The sequence below is a fragment of the Anolis carolinensis genome, unplaced genomic scaffold, assembly GCF_035594765.1.
Source record: "Anolis carolinensis isolate JA03-04 unplaced genomic scaffold, rAnoCar3.1.pri scaffold_13, whole genome shotgun sequence".
Classification (NCBI taxonomy): domain Eukaryota; kingdom Metazoa; phylum Chordata; class Lepidosauria; order Squamata; family Dactyloidae; genus Anolis; species Anolis carolinensis.
Window position 1 is genome coordinate 11,380,212 of NW_026943824.1, and position 21,114 is coordinate 11,401,325.

General features: G+C 43.2%; 1 protein-coding gene across 4 annotated transcripts in view; it reads right to left on the bottom strand.

The window, feature by feature from the left end:
• Positions 1–21,114, bottom strand: part of wdr90 (WD repeat domain 90) — a 57,345-nt gene that overhangs the window by 14,487 nt on the left and 21,744 nt on the right. For all 4 annotated transcript variants that reach the window (XM_062964605.1, XM_062964604.1, XM_062964607.1 and 1 more), the window contains 13 exons: positions 19,776–19,906; positions 19,324–19,485; positions 19,110–19,238; positions 18,479–18,612; positions 18,324–18,361; positions 8,661–8,798; positions 7,545–7,709; positions 6,693–6,793; positions 6,252–6,354; positions 5,874–5,995; positions 5,575–5,734; positions 1,318–1,508; positions 82–250 (listed from right to left, as the gene is read on the bottom strand). In XM_062964605.1, coding sequence (XP_062820675.1) covers positions 82–250; positions 1,318–1,508; positions 5,575–5,734; positions 5,874–5,995; positions 6,252–6,354; positions 6,693–6,793; positions 7,545–7,709; positions 8,661–8,798; positions 18,324–18,361; positions 18,479–18,612; positions 19,110–19,238; positions 19,324–19,485; positions 19,776–19,906 — 1,743 coding nt within the window. The remainder of the gene's footprint in view (positions 1–81; positions 251–1,317; positions 1,509–5,574; positions 5,735–5,873; positions 5,996–6,251; positions 6,355–6,692; positions 6,794–7,544; positions 7,710–8,660; positions 8,799–18,323; positions 18,362–18,478; positions 18,613–19,109; positions 19,239–19,323; positions 19,486–19,775; positions 19,907–21,114) is intronic.

A 21,114-nucleotide genomic window follows, 5' to 3' on the forward strand; every position in this document is an offset into this window, starting at 1 on the left:
CTCCTGATGTTTCGCCTACATCTATGCCAGGCATCTTCAGAGGTTGTGAGGTCCTCATAGAAGATGTCTACAAAGACTCACCAATTTCCCCATCGACAGCCTCCCAGGTCATGAAGCAACGGTTGGTCTCGGTGTCCCAAGCGCATATCTGTCCTGTATTTGTCCCTGTGTAAAGAAGGCAGCCGGTGCTATAGCACAGGGACGTCAGCTCTGCTGGACCGACTGCATCAGGGACAGGAACTTTGTGAACCTGGAATAAGAAAGGATTTAATGGGAAACCACACAGAATCTTTGAGTTGGAAGAGACCCCAAGGGCCATCCAGCCCAACCCCCTTCTGCCAGGCAGGAAAAGCATAATCAAAACACACCCGATAGATGACCATTCAGCCTCTATTTAAAAGCATCCAAAGAAGGAGCTTCCACCACACTCGGAGGCAGAGTTCCATGGTTAAACAGTTCTTCTGATGGTCAGGAGGTTCTTCCTAATGTCCTATAACCTGAACCCATTGCTCCATTGAGTCCTAGTCGCCAAGGCGGCAGAAAACAAGCCTCCTTCCTCTTCCTTATGACCACAATCTGTGCCAGAATCCCATTCTCTTCTAATAAGGCTGAAATCCAAAGCTCCTGACTTTATTGTGACTTTAGAATTAAAATAAGCCATCAGAATAAGCTGTTCAATGCTAATTAAGGTGATTAACTATAACATTCACGCTGGCCTCCAAATGACAAGAGTCTTCTCTCACCCTGAACTATCCACAGATATATATAAACCTTGTTTAGTTTCTCCATACCTCACAACCTCTGAGGATGCCTGCCACAGATGTGGGCGAAACGTCAGGAGAGAATACTTCTGGAACAAGGCCATACAGCCCGGAAAACATACAACAACCCTGTGATCCCGGCCATGAAAGCATTCAACAACATATTGTGACTTTATTTCAAACACCGCATGGCTCTTATCTCCATGGGGAATATATCTCAGGACTTCGAGAAACTATGGAAAACAGAAGACCCTATTGAAATGAAGGACCTCTGGCTCATGAATACTACAGAATCAAGATGGAGGGCTTAGAAAATGCTCATAGAGACCATATTTTGTGAGAAGTGGATAAATAAAACTGTGAATACCAGTCTTGTGGATAGAGACTGTACTGTACTTCAAACCACTGCATGTTGGGCTACTATTCTGTTACACAAAGCCTGGAAACCCAAGCTCTGCAAGAGAGCCTTCCCTATCCAAAACTATGCACGGCAGCTCCCATCACTCACAAGCATGGCTGTTGGGGAAGGCTACGATGTGATGCCAGGGAGATATACCTTTAGGCTGATGTCAGCCCCCTGTTGCTCCGTGAGCCAGAAGGTCACCGTTCCTTTTCCGACGCAGGCCAGGTGCCCCACTGACATCAGGCTAAAGGCTACATCATGGACTGGCTCCGAGAAGCAGGTGGAGGACATCAGGTCATACGTGTGGGCATTCCAGAGTGCCAGGACCCTATCCACGTAGTCTCCTGCATCCCAATATATACAAAGAAAGAGAAATATTACATTTATACTCAATTTTCTCCCTCAAGCGCAAAGCAGTTTACACGAAAATGCATTAATGCACACTCCCTCAGTGCTGCTGAATGCGCTCCAGAACATGTTAAATGCTTTCCAAGAAACCTTGCAAAACAGCACAGCCCATCTACAGCCTATTGGCAACTAGCAAAATATCTCTTCTAATAATAATAAATAATTATGATTATTATTGACCTGCTTCTCCTTTTGGCTTATTTCTGCTCTTTGGCACAAAGATTTAAAATTTGCACAATGAATGAAAGTGCAACAAGTGGGTGGGAGGATTGGGTGGGTGGGATAATTATTTTCTGTATTATGTAGTTGTCTTTTTTTCTATTTTGTACGCCACTTTGAGTCCCATTCATGGGAGAAAAGCGGTATAAAACGAAATAATAATAATAATAATAATAATAATAATAATAATAATAATTTATATTATAATTTAAATTATAAGTAATTTATTATTATTATTATTAATAATTATTATTAATAATAAATTACTTATAATTTAAATTATAATATAAATTACTTTATAATTACTTATAATTAATAATAATTATAAATTACTAAATAATAAATTGTTATTATTATTATTATTACACAACGATGTGGCCCAAATGATCCATTGGAACTTATGCCTCAAGTACCACCTCCCAGCAGTAAAGAACTGGTGGGATCACAAACCTGCAAAAGTATTGGAAAATGAGCACGCAAAGATACTGTGGGACTTCCGAATCCAGACTGACAAAGTTCTGGAACACAACACACCAGACATCACAGTTGTGGAAAAGAAAAAGGTTTGGATCATTGATGTCGCCATCCCAGGTGACAGTCGCATTGACGAAAAACAACAGGAAAAACTCAGCCGCTATCAGGACCTCAAGATTGAACTTCAAAGACTCTGGCAGAAACCAGTGCAGGTGGCCCCGGTGGTGATGGGCACACTGGGTGCCATGCCAAAAGATCTCAGCCGGCATTTAGAAACAATAGACATTGACAAAATTATGATACGCCAACTGCAAAAGGCCACCCTACTGGGATCTGTACGCATCATCCGAAAATACATCACACAGTCCTAGACACTTGGGAAGTGTTCGACTTGTGATTTTGTGATATGAAATCCAGCATATCTATCTTGTTTGCTGTGTCATAATAAAATAATAATAATAATAATAATAATAATAATAATAATGATAATAATAACAATAATAATAAATAATACATCACACAATCCTAGACACTTGGGAAGTGTTCAACTTGTGATTTTGTAATACGAAATCCAGCATGCATGTCTTGTTTGCTGTGTCATACAATAAAATAATAATAATAATAATCGACTGCCCGCATCGCGTCTGCAACAAATAGATCTTCAGAGTTGTTTCGAGTTGTTGGGGAGCTCCTCCACCCTCCTCAGGTTGGGGGAGCACCCGACATCTCGTCAACTCGGTGTAGCGAGTTTGCTCACCATTTTGCAGACAAAGTCGCTCAGATTCGTTCCGACTTAGACGCCGGCCTTGATGCATTGCCAGGTGAGGTAACCGAGGCATCTGTCTGTTCGATCTTGTGGGATTCGTTTCGGCTTGTGCAGCCTGATGATGTGGACAAGATTCTTGGAGCGGTGAGGGCGACCACCTGTGCCCTTGACCCTTGCCCATCTTGGCTCTTAAAACAAGCCAGTGGAGGGCTAGTTGATTGGTTTGTGAGAATAATCAATGCCTCTTTGGAGCAGGGCATATTTCCATCTGGCCTAAAACAAGCTGTGGTGAGGCCTGTTTTGAAGAAAGCCTCCTTGGATCCGGCTAACCTCAGTAACTACAGACCAATCTCTAACCTTCCATTCTTGGGCAAGGTCTTGGAGCGGGTGGTTGCTTCCCAGCTCCAGGGATTCTTGGAAGATACGGATTTTCTGGACCAATCGCAGTCTGGTTTCAGACCTGGCTACAGTACCGAGACGGCTTTGGTCGCCTTGGTGGATGACCTCCGCAGAGAGCTGGACAGGGGGAGTGTGACCCTGCTGGTTCTCTTGGACATCTCAGCGGCTTTCGATACCATCGACCATGGTATCCTTCTGGGACGTCTCTCCGGGATGGGCCTTGGGGGTACTGTTCTGCAGTGGCTCCAGTCCTTCCTAGAGGGCCGTTCCCAGTTGGTGAAGCTGGGGGACACCTGCTCGGACCCCTGGCCATTGACCTGTGGGGTCCCGCAAGGTTCCATTTTGTCCCCCATGCTTTTTAATATCTACATGAAACCGCTGGGTGAGGTCATCCGGAGTTTTGGAGTGCGGTGCCATCTCTACGCGGATGACACCCAACTCTACTACTCCTTTCCACCTAATTCCAAGGAAGCCCCTCGGATACTGGACCAGTGTCTGGCCGCTGTATTGGCCTGGATGAGGGCGAACAAGCTGAAGCTCAATCCTGACAAGACAGAGGTCCTCCAGGTCAGTCGTACGTCTGATCGGGGTATTGGGTGGCAACCTGTGCTTGACGGGGTTGCACTCCCCCTGAAGGCGCAGGTCCGCAGCTTGGGGGTCCTCCTGGACTCTGCGCTGACACTTGAGGCCCAGGTGTCGGCCGTGGCTGGGAGGGCCTTTGCACAACTAAAACTTGTGCGCCAGCTGCGACCATACCTCGAGAAGTCAGATCTGACCATGGTGGTCCACGCCTTAGTTACCTCTAGACTGGATTACTGCAATGCGCTCTACGTGGGGCTGCCTTTGAAGACGGCTCGGAAACTACAACTAGTACAACGATCGGCAGCCAGGTTTCTAACTGGGGCAGATTACAGGACGCGCTCAACGCCGCTGTTTAAAGAGCTCCACTGGCTGCCATTTATTTTCCGAGCCCAATTCAAGGTGCAGGTTATCACCTACAAAGCCCTTAACGGTTTGGGACCCACCTACCTTCGAGACCGCATTTCCCCCTATGAACCCGCACGACCTCTTCGCTCGTCGGGGGAGGCCCTCCTCTCGCTTCCACCAACTTCACAGTTGCGGTTGGTGGGGACGAGGGAGAGGGCCTTCTCCGCCGTGGCCCCCCGGCTGTGGAACACGCTCCCCAGGGAGATTAGGCAGGCCCCTACCCTACTCTCATTCAGGAAGAGCCTGAAAACTTGGCTATTCCAGAAGGCCTTCGTTGACTGATCCTTGTGGGATCATGTTATTTACCTATTAAGCAGTAGACCCTCTGGATTGTTTTTAGGATTCATTCAGCACTTTAAGTATTACACCTGCTGCATAATTATCCCTCCCTGATAACTTGATATTACTTTGCACCTTGGCCTGGATCTTTTGACCCAAATCGGGATCTTAATATTATTGTGTATATTGACTTTTATGACTGTTTTTAATCATGTTGAAGTTTTACTGCTCGGTTTAATGTTTTATCTGATTTGTGCTGTCGTGTCTGGGCATGGCCCCATGTAAGCCGCCCCGAGTCCCTCCGGGGAGATGGGGCGGGATATAAGAATAAAATTATTATTATTATTATTATTAATCAGGAGAACATAAACACCACGAGGGCTTGTAAATACTGAATCTCTGGTTCTCAGACTGGAAATGGAAGAGCACACTAGGGTTTTGTCTTCAGTCCTTCCATCGATAGAAGATTGACTCCAGACCCCTTTTCTTTATTTCCCATCTTTAACAGGCAAAGGAAAATCATATTGGGAGTGTCTGACTCTTTTGTTCTCTTTCACCAAGAGATGGAATCCTTTCCTTTTTATTCCTGAAGTGTTTAACTCCTTCCCTTAGAAGTAACTAGATATATGATGCTGTAGGTGAAGAAAAGGGTTAATTTTGGGGACATTTCAACAAGCAGGAAATCCCCAGAGTTAGTGTACAGCAGAGTTTGACTGGGATCGCAGTGTTCCTGGTTTGAGCCATGAAACTCCCTGTGTGGATCATGGCCTACTGAGAAGGAAGGGAAGAAGAAAGACAAGAGTCATGTGTGCTGCCTTGAGCTCACTAACAAGTAAACAAAATGAACTGCACCACCCATGGCTACTGATTCTACGCACCCAACGTGACAAAGAGGCGGTCATCTCGAGAGTAGGCCATGGCTTGCACTTGGGTCTCGTGGTGGAAGAGAACCTTCCGGCAGGCCTTGTCCTGGACGCTCCAGATGCGGATCTGACAGCGCGAGTCTCCGCTGCCTTGACCAGAGGCAGAAGCAAGGACCTGGAAATATATTCCATGGTCACTGTTTGGGATTCAGAAGAGGGACAAAGGAGGGTGGACCCAACTGGCTGTTCGGTGATACTAACCCAACTCCAGGGAACTTAGAAAGAACTATGGTTTGAGCAGAAAAGGTCCATACCTGGGCATCATGGTTCACTGCCAACGTGGATATCTCTTCCGGGTGACCAAGCCAATGCTGTTGGGCCCCAGAATGCAGGTCTTCCACAATGAGCACGCAGCCACAGCTGTAGGCAAAGAAACCTGAGAGGGAGGGGATGGACATTTAGGTTCTGAAAATAGTATAGATCCTACAAATCTGACCATACAATTCACCTGGCAAAGCTCACATTCCCAAAATGCAAGTAAGCTTACAGCCCTTTGCCTTCAAACCACTATGATCACTGGCAGATATTCTCATATGCCTTTGGCCCTCATTTTGTCTATTTTGAGGCCTCTAGAAATCAAGGATGTGTCCTCCTTATATTATGAAATTTCATTATTCAAGTACAGTCAATACCTGTATCAGGATTCCAGACCATGTTTCCCCGGCCATTCCCATTGTACCCAATGACAGTTTTGAGCTTCAGGATTTTGTTACTGGTTAGAGGAGAGGAAAATGCCTAAGAGAGGAAAAGCATACACATAGCTTCAATAAAAATTGAGATTAGTTTCTAGACTATTTCCTCACAATGCAATATTTTTTATATAAAAAAATTCTTAAAAAGTGAATTTCAAACTTATTTTTTTCAGGAACTATTCCATCAAGTCTTTCTTCAGACGTGAAATGCCAGCTTGGGGTTAGCTTATATTATGAATGTACACGGACAGATAACTATGACTCGTCCAGGTATTTTCGAACTGCAATTTCCACAATCCCACAACACTGATGATGACACAAGAGTTATGCCTCCTTTTCTCCCCTAATTGTTCCTTCACACAATTTCAAGGCAGTCTTTACCTTTGGAGGTACGGATGCTTTGAAACGAGGACTAAAGTGCCGGTAGCAATCTGGCCGGACATGGCTCTCAGGAGAAGATCCTTTGTTTTCTTTTCCACTTTCTAGCAGATGAGAACAAAAGAAGCATTCAGTACTGCTTGCACTTTCAGAATTCTTTCAGACTGGAATTCCCAACATGTAAGTGGTTGGAGGATGGAAATGGGACACTAAACTTTGCCCTTGTGTGTCTTAATACTTTCCATCATAGAATGACGTCAAAAATAACTTCAATCTGGACAAACAGTCACACATGTAGCTGGAAGGTGTAAATGGAAAGTAGAGGGCCCTTGTTTTATTTTATTTTTAATTAAACATATTACACAGAAAATGTTTATATCCCACCTGTATGTATAGCCAGCATCAGGGATGGAAAATATGTGGCCCAAAAGAAAATATTGGACTGCAACTCCCACAAGCTCTCACTAGTTGACCGCCTGGTTGGGAATGATGGGAGCTGTAGGCAACAACTGTGTGTGTGTTTATGTAGTGACTCTCAATACTGGTATTGTTGTTGATATACGTCTATAAGGCAACTTCGTGTTGTATTGATCCCTTCATTGTATGGACCAGATTCACTCTGAGATTTGTCATGGCATTAATCTGAGGCTGAGAGGGTGTGCCTTGCTCAAAGTCACCCAGTCACCTACATGAGGATTCAACCTGTAGTCTCCCAAAATCCATCGCACCATGCTGGTTCTTCAATATACTGACTGACCTACACTGAATCATTCACACTCACCAATATCACATTGTATATCCTGATCTAAGTAGTGAGAACTTTACAAAACAAACAAACAAAGTGTCTCAACTCACCATTTGCCGCCTGGTTATGCGGCTGGACAACTTCAGGCTTCGCCACCAGGCTACAGACAGATTCCTTCAAACCAAGAGCTGATTGGACTTTGTCCCCATTGACAACTTCTTTTCCATTGCCCTTCTGGTTCACCCCCTTCTCTTCTTCGGATTCAGAAAATAGGTCTGAAAGAGGAGATATGAAGGGCAAAGATCGGGAGGGGGACATTTGCCATTATTATTGTAGTTGGGAGTAGCACTGGAACGGAATCTGTTAAATAACTGCAAGAGAAAATTCCATAGAGCTGAATGAGCAAAGTGTGGCCCATGAGCTGCTTTTGTAGCCACCAGTGAAAGCCATGCAGCATGGAAGACATTTCCATCACATCTGGACAACCCCAAGACTTCCAAGGGTTGCAAGGCTTTGATTTTTCAAAACCTTTTTTTGCCTCAAATTATTTTCAAGAATACCCCAAAACATTCCCACATTCCCAAAAATTGGTTTGGAGAGTGTAGCTCTCCAAAGCCTTCTATGAGGCTAAAGCACCCCCCTTGGCCTTTCACCATTGCTCAACCATGCCTTAGAACAGTGGTTCTCAACCTGGGGTCACCAGATATTTTTGGCCTTTAACTCCCAGAAATCCTAACAGCTGGTAAACTGGCTGGGATTTCTGGGAGTTGTAGGCCAAAAACATCTGGGGACCCACAAGATGAGAACCACTAACTTAGAAGGTATGAGATGTCATGTGAGAAATACATTCTCTCTTCTCCCCTTTCACATAATATTCTTTCCAGACTTTTGCTTTAAAAACAGTAGAGCACTACAAAGTGGACAAAGTTCACCAGATTCACCTATGAGTCCTCTGAAAGTCACACTAAAAACAGAAGCCAGGCCAAAATCTCAAGGAATCAGGCAGCTTCATCTTCTATCTAGTGTTGCTTTCACTACGGATAACTTGATTACAGGGACACAGAGTATTTTCACTATAATTCTCATTCCAAACAACTGGGAATAGAAAGACACAGGGTGGCTATGTTCTGGGCAAGCTAGGACAGAAGGGGCATAAGGGTATGGAAGTTTAAAAAGCCACAAAGAAGCTTTATTCCCATTAAAAATTGCAGCTTCTCTCTACTCACCCTTGTCTTCTGCCAGCCGTTGGATAGAGCTGAGTTCGAGGCACGGAGGAGACACAACGGTCGGCACAGGGACCAACTGGCGAGGAGAGTCCGTGGCTCTGGAGGTGACATCTTCTTGCAGTTCTTCCAGATCAGATTCTGTAAACAGAGAAGCGGTTTAAAAAGGAGCATGAATTTGTGTTGTGATACCAATACTAGACTGAGGAAACTCAGGTTTAAATCCCCATTTAGTTACCAGTTTTGTTGTGCAGCCTTGGGCCAGTCTCTTTCATTCTCAGCCTAAACCACAGGATAAAACTGGGTACAAGAACTGCCTCAGACACATTTAAAAACCAAGCAATCCCCTTTAATGGGTACAGATACTAGCTGTTCTGGCCTTGTTATACAGTAGAGTCTCACTTATCCAACATAAACGGGCCAGCAGAACGTTGGATAAGCGACTATGTTGGATAATAAGAAGGGATTAAGGAAAAGCCTATTAAATGTCAAATTACATTATGGTTTTACAAATTAAGCACCAAAACATCCTGTTTGAAATCCAAAACCCCTGGAAGACCAGAGCTGGGAACACACTGATATACTGTAGATTAATCATCTCTAGAATCCCATATTGAGCAGAGCAATGGCAACACTGGGAAACCAAAGTTTGCTAAATATTTGATATTGGTCAACTGTCTCCAGAATCTCAGCCGGAACTGGGTGGCTCCGTGTTGGGAGGAGGGCTTGGCTTGTGCCTTCCAGCCTGGCAGAACGGGGCTGGGTTGGAGAGCCTCTGAAGGGAGGAGGGGGTCTCTTGTGTTTCTAGGGTGCTATGCCTCTAATGATCCTTGCATGGGTTAAAAGAGGAGGAGGAGGAGAAGGCCAGAAAGTGCAAATTGCTGCAAGGCTGACAGAGGTACCCTGTTTCCCCTAAAATAAGACATCCCCAGAAAATAAGACCTAGTAGAGGTTTTGCTGAATTGCTAAATATAAGGCCTCCCCCGAAAGTAAGACCAAGCAAAGTTTTTGTTTGGAAGCATGCCCATCAAACAGAACTCCAGAGCATGCAGGATCGGTAAATGTACGTACCATAGAGTGTTGTACATGGAAATAATGGTAGTAACAAGAAATCCTTGATAGGATTCACAGTTTGTCTGGTTATGCTGGCTTGTGATGACAACTACTGTACAGTATATAATAAATGTTCTTTTTTTTTGTTCAACAATAAATGTTTATTCTTATTCATGGAAAAATAAGACATCCCCTGAAAATAAGACCTAGCGCATCTTTGGGAGCAAAAATTAATATAAGACACTGCCTTATTTTCGGGGAAACACGGTAAAAGAGGGAGAAGAGGGAGGAGGAAGAGAGAGTACGTGGGGGAGAAAGAAGGAGAGAGGGGGGATCTGGAGCAAAGTGTGTGTATGTGTACAGGAGGAAAGGGGGGTCCTCCGCCCACCCGCCCAGGTAAGGAGATGACAGAAGGCAGGCAGCCCCCCACCCCACTCGCCAGCCCTTACTTGGCCTTGCCTTTCCCAAGCCCGGGCCCGCTGCTTTGGCTTCTGTCCCCCCTATTCTTTCCTTTCAATCATGAGCCCTTCTGATTTGGAAACAAGGCCGGTTTGGAGACAGGAGGCTCTGCGTGCACCAAGAGAAAGAGGGTGGGAGAGGGAGAGCCATCGTGCTTCCTTTTTTTCCCCTCCTCCCTCCCTGCCTCGCATACAACATCTATAAGCTCTAGATCATTTGCTAATTTCCAAAAACTTTGTGGAAGTTCTTTTCCTTTGCTTCACGTATTTTCTGTCTATATTGTGTTCCACTACTGCGTTGAAGTCACCTAATATAATCAGTTCATCATACTTTATATTTTCTATTTCTTTATGCAATTTGGTAAAGAAGACAGACTGTCCATTGTTTGGGGCATATATATTGGCTAATAATATTTTTTTGTTGTCTAGCTCAATTGTGCTCAACTGAAAGCGCCCTTCTTGATCTGCTTTTATTTCAGGAGGTAGTAGGTTTTCTTTTATATATGTAGCTACCCCTCTTTTCTTAACATTGTCTGATGCAATGTGGACTTGGCCTTATTTCTTAAATGTGATCAAATCTATATTTGATTTTTTGATGTGAGTTTCCTGGATAGCTATTACGTCCGCCTCTGTTGATCTTAGGTATTGAAAGATTTTTTCCCTTTTCTTTGGTGAATTAAGACCGTTGATGTTCAGTGATAGTATTTTTAAAGTCCTCATTGTGAAGGTTCTAGTGTGTGGATAACCTGGTCGTCTTCTTCCCTGGGTTCTTCTGTTTCCTCTTCTTGATCTAGATGTTCTGTTGCTGGTTTCATATTTATTTTCTTGTCATGAGGGTTTCGATTTCCTTGAATCTTTTGATTGGTGATTTTCTGCAGTTTTCCTTTTGATGAACTACATTCATCCTTGTCCAAAACCGGTTCTAGATCTTGAATTATAGTCTTCATAAAGTCCTGGGCTTTCATTTCTGACGTAATCCAATGTTTCTGTTCTTTATAAGTAGTCATTACTCCTTCAGATGGTAGTCATTTAAATCTTATGTTATGTTGTTTAAGCTTCTCAGTTAGAAAATAATATTGTTTTCTTTTCTGTATAACTGATGGTGGGAGGTCTTTAATTAATGTCACTTTGTGTTCTTCCAACTGTACAGGTGTATTCAGATGGTTTTGATATATTTGGTCTCTGATCTTTTTTCTTGTAAATGTGACTATTATGTCCCTAGGCAGTTTATATTTTGATGCATAGGTTGATCTTACCCTAAACACCTGGTCAATTTCTTTTTCTGCTTCTTCCTCTGTTTTCCCTAGTGTCTCTGCCGTTAATTCCAATATTAGTTGTTCAATCTCTGTCATCTCCTCCGGGATGCCTCTGACCCGAAGGGAAAAATCTTTTTGTTTTCTTTCAAATTTCTGGAGTTGAGTTTTTGTACTTAGTAATTCTTCTTGTATTTCTTTTTGTTTTCCTTCCAATTTTGTTATTATTCTCCCCTGATTCTCTTGTTTGTCTTTTAATTCTAAGATGGATGAGGAGATTTTTCTTAGTTCCTCCCTTACTTCTGTTTGGCTTGTTTCCATCTTTTCTTCAATCTGTCCCAGTTTTTGATTCATTTTAGTAATTGCTTCTGTTAGAAATTTCAGTTGATCTAAAATTGTTTGGTTTGTATCTTCAGCCTCATCCTCTTGTGTTTTGGCCTGCTTTGAGCGGGTTGCCATCTTTGACATTGTCCTGTTGTTCTATTCAAAAGTATAATATTCCCTGTAATGTTACCTTCCCTAAGAGTATTCTTCCTTTACTTTACTCAGTCTTCTCTTTTCTGTTTGTATTTGTTTACATTCAGGGACCTAGATACCCGGCAGTAGTGTTCTATAGTAAAGTGTAGTACATTAATTGGTATAAGGTTCTTTCTACTCAGTCCATTCAGTGTGGTATTGCATTCATGTTTCCTAATTTTATTTTATTTACACAAGATCCTTGCTGAGGGCAGAGGATTAGAGCAATAAAGTAATACGTCACTGTCTTGCTCACAGTTTGCTGTCTCTGTTCCACTCCTCTCCCCTTCCTGTATTCACTATTAAAGCAGAGGCAGCAGGAGGACATTTTTGCTCCCTGGCTTCAGGTAGGATTTGGCTAAGATTTGGCTAAGATTTTAAACTGAGTGTGGGCTTGGCTCCTGTGGTCAAAGTCTAACTGTAGTGTGACTGTTGTGTTGAAAGAGAGCCAGGTACTTAAGTTGATTGACAGCAGGCATTGTCCCCTGTAAATTGAGTTTCTGGGAAAGCTTTATTTGCCAGTGTCGCGCGTGCCTGACGGCGCGCACGAAAAAGGCACCTTTACTAACTATCCTTTGCAGTACATACAGGAAACAAAGCAACATAAACAAATACACAAAGAGGTGGTTTGTTGCAGTTTGCACATAAAGTGCGTGCATATTACTTAACTGTACAAAGATCCCACTTGGCCACCACGCTCACCAAGAGATGCAACAAAAGCAAAACATTCCCATCACATGCACCAGCTGTGGCATGTTCCGCTTTTTCACACAAAAACTAGACAACTACATCTGCTCCAAATGCAAACAGATGACTCTGATGGAGCAGAGGATCCAACAGCTCGAGCACCGTATTAAGACCCTTAAGGACATTCAGGCACTCGAGCTCTTCTTGGACACTGCACAACAAGCTGCTGTAGATCAGCAGCCTGCATCACACCAACACCACCAAGACCATGATCAGGAACCTTATGGGGAGATCAACTCAAAGGTCGACAACCCTCAGGCTTGGAAGGAAGTCACCCATAGAAGGAGACGCAGGACCAGGCAGCCTCCGCAGAACTCCTCTGCTCAGCTGCATTTACACAACAGATTTGAAATTCTTACATCATTAACATACAATCAGGAAACACATCTTGTGGAGGACCACAGTTTCTTAGATACCACTCAGTGGACCACCCTGGATCAATGCGCAGGGGATAGCCCTGACGGGGACAGTGCATCACCACAGTCACACTTATGTAATCATGCAAATGCTCCATCCCCAATCATAGACCAGGAGCAACAGGAACATCCTTGGGAGAGTAATGGGCTCTCGGATGTATCTCAATGGATTGTCATTGATGAATGCACTGGGGATGTTGAGGAGGAGGACAACACTTTACACCTACATGATTCACTTCAACAGGAACACTCTTCAGGGGACATACACACTGTCTTGCACAAAAGGGACCCTGTCAATCCTCAAAGGAAACAGGTCTTGGTAGTAGGTGACTCCCTCCTTAGAGGAACGGAAGCCATCATTTCCAGACCGGATGGGATGGCTCGAGAAACATGCTGCCTCCCGGGGGCAAAAATACACCATATCACTCAGAGGCTCAGCAGGCTCCTAAAGCCCCATCACCCTCCCCACCTTATGTTGATTCATGTAGGTACCAATGACACCGCTAGGCATACTTTTCAAAAGATCACAAATGATTTTCGAGCTCTGGGAACAAAGCTAAAACTGTATAATGTACATGTGATCTTTTCATCCCTCCTCCCTGTTGTAGGACACGGCTCTACAAGGGCCGGAAAAATAGTACAGGTCAATAACTGGCTCAGAAAATGGTGTCAAGAGGAGCATTTTGGCTTCCTTGACCATGGTCTACTCTTCCAAGAGGATGGACTACTGGCAAGCGATGGGGTGCATCTCACACAAGTAGGAAAACATCTTTTTGCACACAGACTCACAAACCTCATCAGGCGCACTTTAAACTAGATCCACTGGGGGAGGGGAACAACAGCCTGGCGAACACTATATTACCCACGACCACAGGGAACCGCCAAAAGGCTAAACGGAGGGCTGCACAAACGCAGCAAGGACCAAGTACAGAGAGCACAATAATCCCAAATAAACAGTTCGAGGGGAGGTCACAGGGGCTTACATGTCTTTACACTAATGCTCAGAGCATGGGAAATAAGCAAGACGAACTCCAACTCCTAGCACAGCACCACACATACGATGTCATAGGCATCACTGAAACCTGGTGGGATGACTCCCATCACTGGAATTTAACCATTGAGGGCTATAACCTCTTTCACAGAAATAGAACAAAGGGGAGAGGAGGGGGAGTAGCTTTATATGTCAAAAACAGTTACGTTGCAGAAGAAATGCAAGACTGTAATCCAGGAAACCAGCTTGAAAGCATCTGGATAAGAATCAAGGGAACCGGGACTCAAAAAGATCTTGTCGTGGGTGTCTACTACAGACCTCCGAGTCAGGATGAAGGACTTGATGAAGCCTTCTGTCAACAGCTGACCAAACAGGCACAAAGAAGAGATATAGTAGTCATGGGCGATTTCAATTATCCCGATATCTGCTGGAAAACAAACTCAGCCAAGAGTACAAAGTCCAACAAATTCCTCACTTGCCTTGCAGATAATTTTATGGTCCAGAAGGTAGAAGAGGCAACAAGGGGATCAGCAACTCTTGATCTAATCTTAACAAATGTGGAAGACCTGATCAATACAGTTGAAGTGGTTGGATCCTTAGGGGCAAGTGACCATGTGCTCCTGCAGTTTGCAATACAAAGGAATGCTGAAACTAAGACAAGTCAAACACGCATTCTGGACTTTAAGAGAGCTGACTTCCAAAAAATGAAGGAATTACTGAGCGGCATTCCATGGACGCCGATATTAAAAAACAAGGGAGTTAAGGATGGATGGGAGTTTTTCAAAAGTGAAATACTCAAGGCGCAAATGCAAACAGTGCCAACAAAGAAGAAAAATAAGACAAGTGCAAAGAAGCCAGAATGGATGTCCAAAGAACTTCTAACTGAGCTAAAGCTCAAAAGTGACATGCACAAGAAGTGGAAAAGGGGAGAAATCACCAAAGAAGAATTCAAACGTATAGCCAACACCTGTAGGGAAAAGGTTCGCAAGGCTAAAGCGCAAAATGAGCTCAGGCTTGCCAGGGACATAAAAAACAACAAAAAAGGCTTTTTTGCTTACGTTGGTAGAAAAAGGAAGAAAAAGGAGGCGATAGGGCCATTGCAAGGAGAAGATGGGGTGATGGCGACAGGGGACAGGGAAAAGGCAGAACTACTTAATGCCTTCTTTGCCTCGGTCTTCTCAGAAAAAGAAAGCCATCTTCAACCTCAGCAACACGGAATGGACGAAGGATTGGGGGAAATCCAACCCCAAATAGGGAAACAAGTTGTCCAGGAACACCTGGCCTCTCTAAACGAATTCAAGTCCCCAGGGCCAGATCAGCTACACCCAAGAGTACTGAAGGAACTAGCGGAAGTTATTTCAGAACCACTGGCAATTATCTTCGAGAGTTCTTGGAGAACGGGAGAAGTCCCAGCAGATTGGAGGAGGGCGAATGTGGTCCCTATCTTCAAGAAGGGAAAAAAGAATGACCCAAACAATTACCGTCCGGTCAGCCTCACATCAATACCAGGCAAAATTCTGGAAAAGATCATTAAGGAAGTGGTCTGCGAACACTTAGAAACAAATGCGGTCATTGCTAATAGTCAACACGGATTTACCAAAAACAAGTCATGCCAGACTAATCTGATCTCTTTTTTCGATAGAGTTACGAGTTGGGTCGATACAGGGAATGCTGTGGATGTAGCGTACCTGGATTTCAGTAAGGCCTTCGACAAAGTCCCCCACGACCTTCTGGCAAACAAACTAGTAAAATGTGGGCTAGACAAAACTACGGTTAGGTGGATCTGTAATTGGCTAAGCAAACGAACCCAAAGGGTGCTCACCAATGCGTCGTCTTCATCATGGAAAGAAGTGACAAGTGGAGTGCCGCAGGGCTCCGTCCTGGGCCCGGTTCTGTTCAACATCTTTATTAACGACTTAGACGAAGGGTTAGAAGGCACGATCATCAAGTTTGCAGACGACACAAAACTGGGAGGGATAGCTAACACTCCAGAAGACAGGAGCAGAATTCAAAACGATCTTGACAGACTAGAGAGATGGGCCAAAACTAACAAAATGAAGTTCAACAGGGACAAATGCAAGATACTTCACTTCGGCAGAAAAAATGGAAATCAAAGATACAGAATGGGGGACGCCTGGCTTGACAGCAGTGTGTGCGAAAAAGACCTTGGAGTCCTCGTGGACAACAAGTTAAACATGAGCCAACAATGTGATGCGGCTGCTAAAAAAGCCAATGGGATTCTGGCCTCATCAATAGGGGAATAGCGTCTAGATCCAGGGAAGTTATGCTCCCCTCTATTCTGCCTTGGTCAGACCACACCTGGAATACTGTGTCCAATTCTGGGCACCACAGTTGAAGGGAGATGTTGACAAGCTGGAAAGCGTCCAGAGGAGGGCGACTAAAATGATTAAGGGTCTGGAGAACAAGCCCTATGAGGAGCGGCTTAAAGAGCTGGGCATGTTTAGCCTGCAGAAGAGAAGGCTGAGAGGAGACATGATAGCCATGTACAAATATGTGAAGGGAAGTCATAGGGAAGAGGGAGCAAGCTTGTTTTCTGCTGCCCTGCAGACTAGGACACGGAACAATGGCTTCAAACTACAGGAAAGGAGATTCCACCTGAACATCAGGAAGAACCTCCTCACTGTGAGAGCTGTTCGACAGTGGAACTCTCTCCCCGGGGCTGTGGTGGAGGCTCCTTCCTTGGAGGCTTTTAAGCAGAGGCTGGATGGCCATCTGTCGGGGGTGCTTTGAATGCGATTTCCTGCTTCTTAGCAGGGGGTTGGACTGGATGGCCCATGTGGTCTCTTCCAACTCTACTATTCTATGATTCTATGACTCTAATCTCTTCTCTTCTTCCTTCTTAACAGGTAAAGCAAATCTCTCTTTGCTTTTACAAGTATCTAAATTTAGATTGTTAAGTTTTTGTTGTTTTAAAAGGGAAATGTGGTCGGCGTTTTTGCCATATAAGTAGCAAGGTAATTAGCCCTGGATGCTTCTCAGCCTCTCCGGTTTCGCTGATTACTCCTTGATTTAGGAGCCAAGGGTCGTAAATATAGACACCAGATGAAAGCTGTGCGAAGCCCCTCTGATTCTCTCTTAACCCAGAGAGAAATTGGGAGAATACAGAGCCCTGTATTCAGCTGACTAAATACCTTGCAAACAGCCTCTTTCGGGCGCTGCCTTCACGCCGCCATGCTCTCCGTTTTTTCGAACGGGAAAGAGCCACAGCTCTCACCTTGGATTGAGTGAAGGGTGCAATGTTTCCAATTGGCCACTAGATGGCATCGGATAATACGGAGTGTCAGATAAGCGGAAGTCGGATAAGTGAGACTCTACTGTAATTATTTTGACTATGGATTTTGTGTTTACTGTATTTTAATATTTGTTCAAGGTATTTTAATGTATAGATTTCATAGAACCATTTGATATATGTATTTTACATAATATTTTATGTAAGTGTTTTATTTATTTATTTACATTTATATCCTGCCCTTCTCACGCCAAAGGGGACTCAGAGCGGCTTACAAGTTATATGGGCATACAATTATATTATTAGCATAGCACAATATTAGTATCCTATATTACTATATTGTACTATACCACTATACTGCAATATTACTAGTAATATTACATGAAATATATATACAATAGAGTCTCACTTATCCTACATAAACGGGCCGGCAGAATGTTGGATAAGCGAATACGTTGGATAATAAGGAGGGATTAAGGAAAAGCCTATTAAACATCAAATTCGGTTATGATTTACAAATTAAGCACCAAAACATCATGTTATACAACAAATTTGACAGAAAAAGTAGTTCAATACGCAGTAATGCTATGTAATAATTAATGTATTTACGAATTTAGCACCAAAATATCATGATGTATTGAAAACTTTTACTACAAAAATGCGTTGGATAATCCAGAACGTTGGATAAGCGAGTGTTGGATATGTGAGACTCTACTGTATATATAATTATATATATTATACTGTATTATTATTAGTATTATATTGTATTACAATATTATGATCAATGTTAGTGTAGCACAATATCAGCATTGTATATTACTATATTGTACTAGACCACTATACTGCAATATTATTTATTATTTATTTATTTGCTATATTTAACTATGTTGTGCCCAGTCTCGAGCTGCGAGAGGCAAGGAAGAAATAAAATTTTTATCCTCACTTATCTAATAGTATAACTTTAGAACAATGCAATACTTACCAATTTCAGGAGAATTCAGGGACTCAGAAGAATGAATTCTGTGATAGTAAGAGAGTAGAGTTAATACCATGGAGAAAAGAAAATACAAAGCATAAAAATATACAAGCATCCCCAAAGCAAATAGTTTCAATGAGAAAATATGGGGCTCTTCTTACTCATTCTTGGAGGATTCCTCCGCAAACACACCTAGGAAGTCCCACAGAAAGATGGCATCTCCAACGCTGATGACTTGTCTTTGGTCAGGAGTGAACCTCACCTGCCGTATGGGTTCAGAATGGCCAATAAACACCTAAGATGAAAGAAATGCAAAAACTTGGCATCATAAGATCATAACAGCTCCAGTTATTCCAGTGAGGTCTGACCAAAGATGGATAATATATTTATCATTCTACTGCTTTGAAGATTTCCTCCAATCTGAGTCATGTCTGCTTCATTCAATTCCTCAAGCACTCATCCTAGTTTGCCACTGTTCCGTTAAACTATAAAATTAACCCAAATGGGGTTTCTAAAACTCTAGTTTCAAAACTCACATAGCGCACTTTTGCCCAGTTCATTTTTATGATTCTACTGCTGTGTTATAACCTGTGTTTTACTAATGTTTGTTATTTTACTTTTATGTTAATTTTTAATTTTATTTGCGCATGGTTTCTGTTATTTGATGCTGATTTATGTTTGTTATTGTATTTGCCCGGCTTGGGCCCCATGTAAGCCGCCCCGGGTCCTCCCGGGAGAAGGATGTGGGGTATAAAAATAAAATAATTATTATTATTATAGTTTCCCCATTACCTGGGAGTTGACGTCAAATCTCATCCCATAATCCCACACTTTGATCGCTCTGTCGCCAGCTGTCAGGAGGTACCGGGCATCAGGGCTCATTGCCAACGAAGAGCAGGACTGTTTGTGTACTTGTGGGATCTGCAATCGACAGAAACCCAAAAGAAACCCCTGAAATTAGGAGACTCATCCCAGAACACACAAAAAGCCACAGGTGTTCCCTTACCATTCTGATCAAGCGGCCCGTCTTGGCATCCAGCACAAGGACCTTTTGGGAGGACGTTGTCACCAGGAGATGGCCCAGAGGGAAAGGGGCAAAGCAGAGCCTCATGGCCGCGTCCAAAGCAGTGCTGTCCAGGTCCAATATGCTCACGTCTATTCTCAGGAGCTGTCAGGAGGAGAGAAAGACGGAGAAGATGACAATGATGAATCCCCATTGACTGGAGTGAAATATTTCTCTATTAAAAGAAATAAAATGATAAAAGAATGTTTAAGGGGAGGACAACCTAGAAGCCTGAAGTACATACACAGCAAATGAAGTAGAAAGACAAATTGAGGACCACTTCAGATGGCAATGGGTATATTCTCCATGGTTTTTAAAAATTATTTAAAAATAATTTTTAAAATAATGTTCAAAGCTTTTAAAAGAATAAAGAGAGGTAAGGAGCTAGCAATTACCTCATCTAAGGTGTGAGCGTCCATGAGAGTCACAATGTATTGGGAAGGCCCCACCAAAGACAAGAGTTGCCCGTCGCAACTGACGGACAATGCATCGGGACCGTGGCCAGCGTCTGGAGACACCACATTCGCTGAAGGCAAAGCAATGGATTATTGCATATGAATGAAGCCATGAAGTAAAGCAAAAGGGGACAAGGAAGAACAACCAAGACATTCTGCAAAATCATCATAATGCCGTAAGACAGGAAGGCTAAAGCTGCAGCACTTGGGTCCAGTCATATAAACAGACTACCATCATCTCATAAATCTTTTCTTATGTTAGAGTCTAGACATGAGAAATGACCAAAAGAAGTTGGGTTTCAACAGAACACTAAGACAGGAGGATGTGGTTTGTACAGCAGAGCTGCTCCCACAGAAATGGAGAAACATATAGGCGACCTCAGTTTAGTCAATAGCCATTTAGGAAACAATCCAGAGAGAAAGAAATACAAGGGGAAAGTGGTACTTTGTTGTTGTGTGCCTTCAGGTCATTTCCATAATGCCGAGTTTTTAGACTTTGTGTTTTCAAATACATTACAGCTTGTGCCCTTGGTTCGCTTCTGACACAATAAATAAGGTCATTTCCAACTTATGGTACAGTAGAGTCTCACTTATCCATGCTAAGCAAGCTGGCAGAAGCTTGGATAAGTGAATATCTTGGATAATAAGGAGGGATTAAGAAAAAGCCTATTAAACATCAAATTAGGTTATGATTTTACAAATTAAGCACCAAAACATCATGTTATACAACAAATTTGAACTACAAAAAAGTAGTTCAATATGCAGTAATGTTATGTTGTAATTACTGTATTTACAAATTTAGCACCAAAATATCACAATATATTGAAAACATTGACTACAAAAATGCCTTGGATAATCCAGAACCTTGAATAAGAGTGTCTTGGATAAGTGAGACTCTACTGTAACTCCACCTTTTCTGGGACTGAGTTTATGATTGCCTAGAGTCACTCAGTGGGGTTTCATGTCTGATAAGGGATTTGAATCCGTATCTCCAGAGTTGTAGTCTAAGACTCAAACCACTACCCCACACCGGAATTCAGAAAGTGCTATAAGTAGCACACATACATACAAGAACACTCAGATCCCTCTGCTTCCATCTTTCAACTCTTTCGGGCTGGGCAGGAGAGAATGCCATTACCAGGATCAGGGCCGTAGCCAGAAATTTTTTGGGGGGGAGGGGGGGTTTGAAAATGGGGGGGGGGGGGTTTGAACCCCTAGCACCCCCCACCCCCGCTACAAACCTGTCAATATCTGCTTGAGATAGTGCCTGGAGGGACTC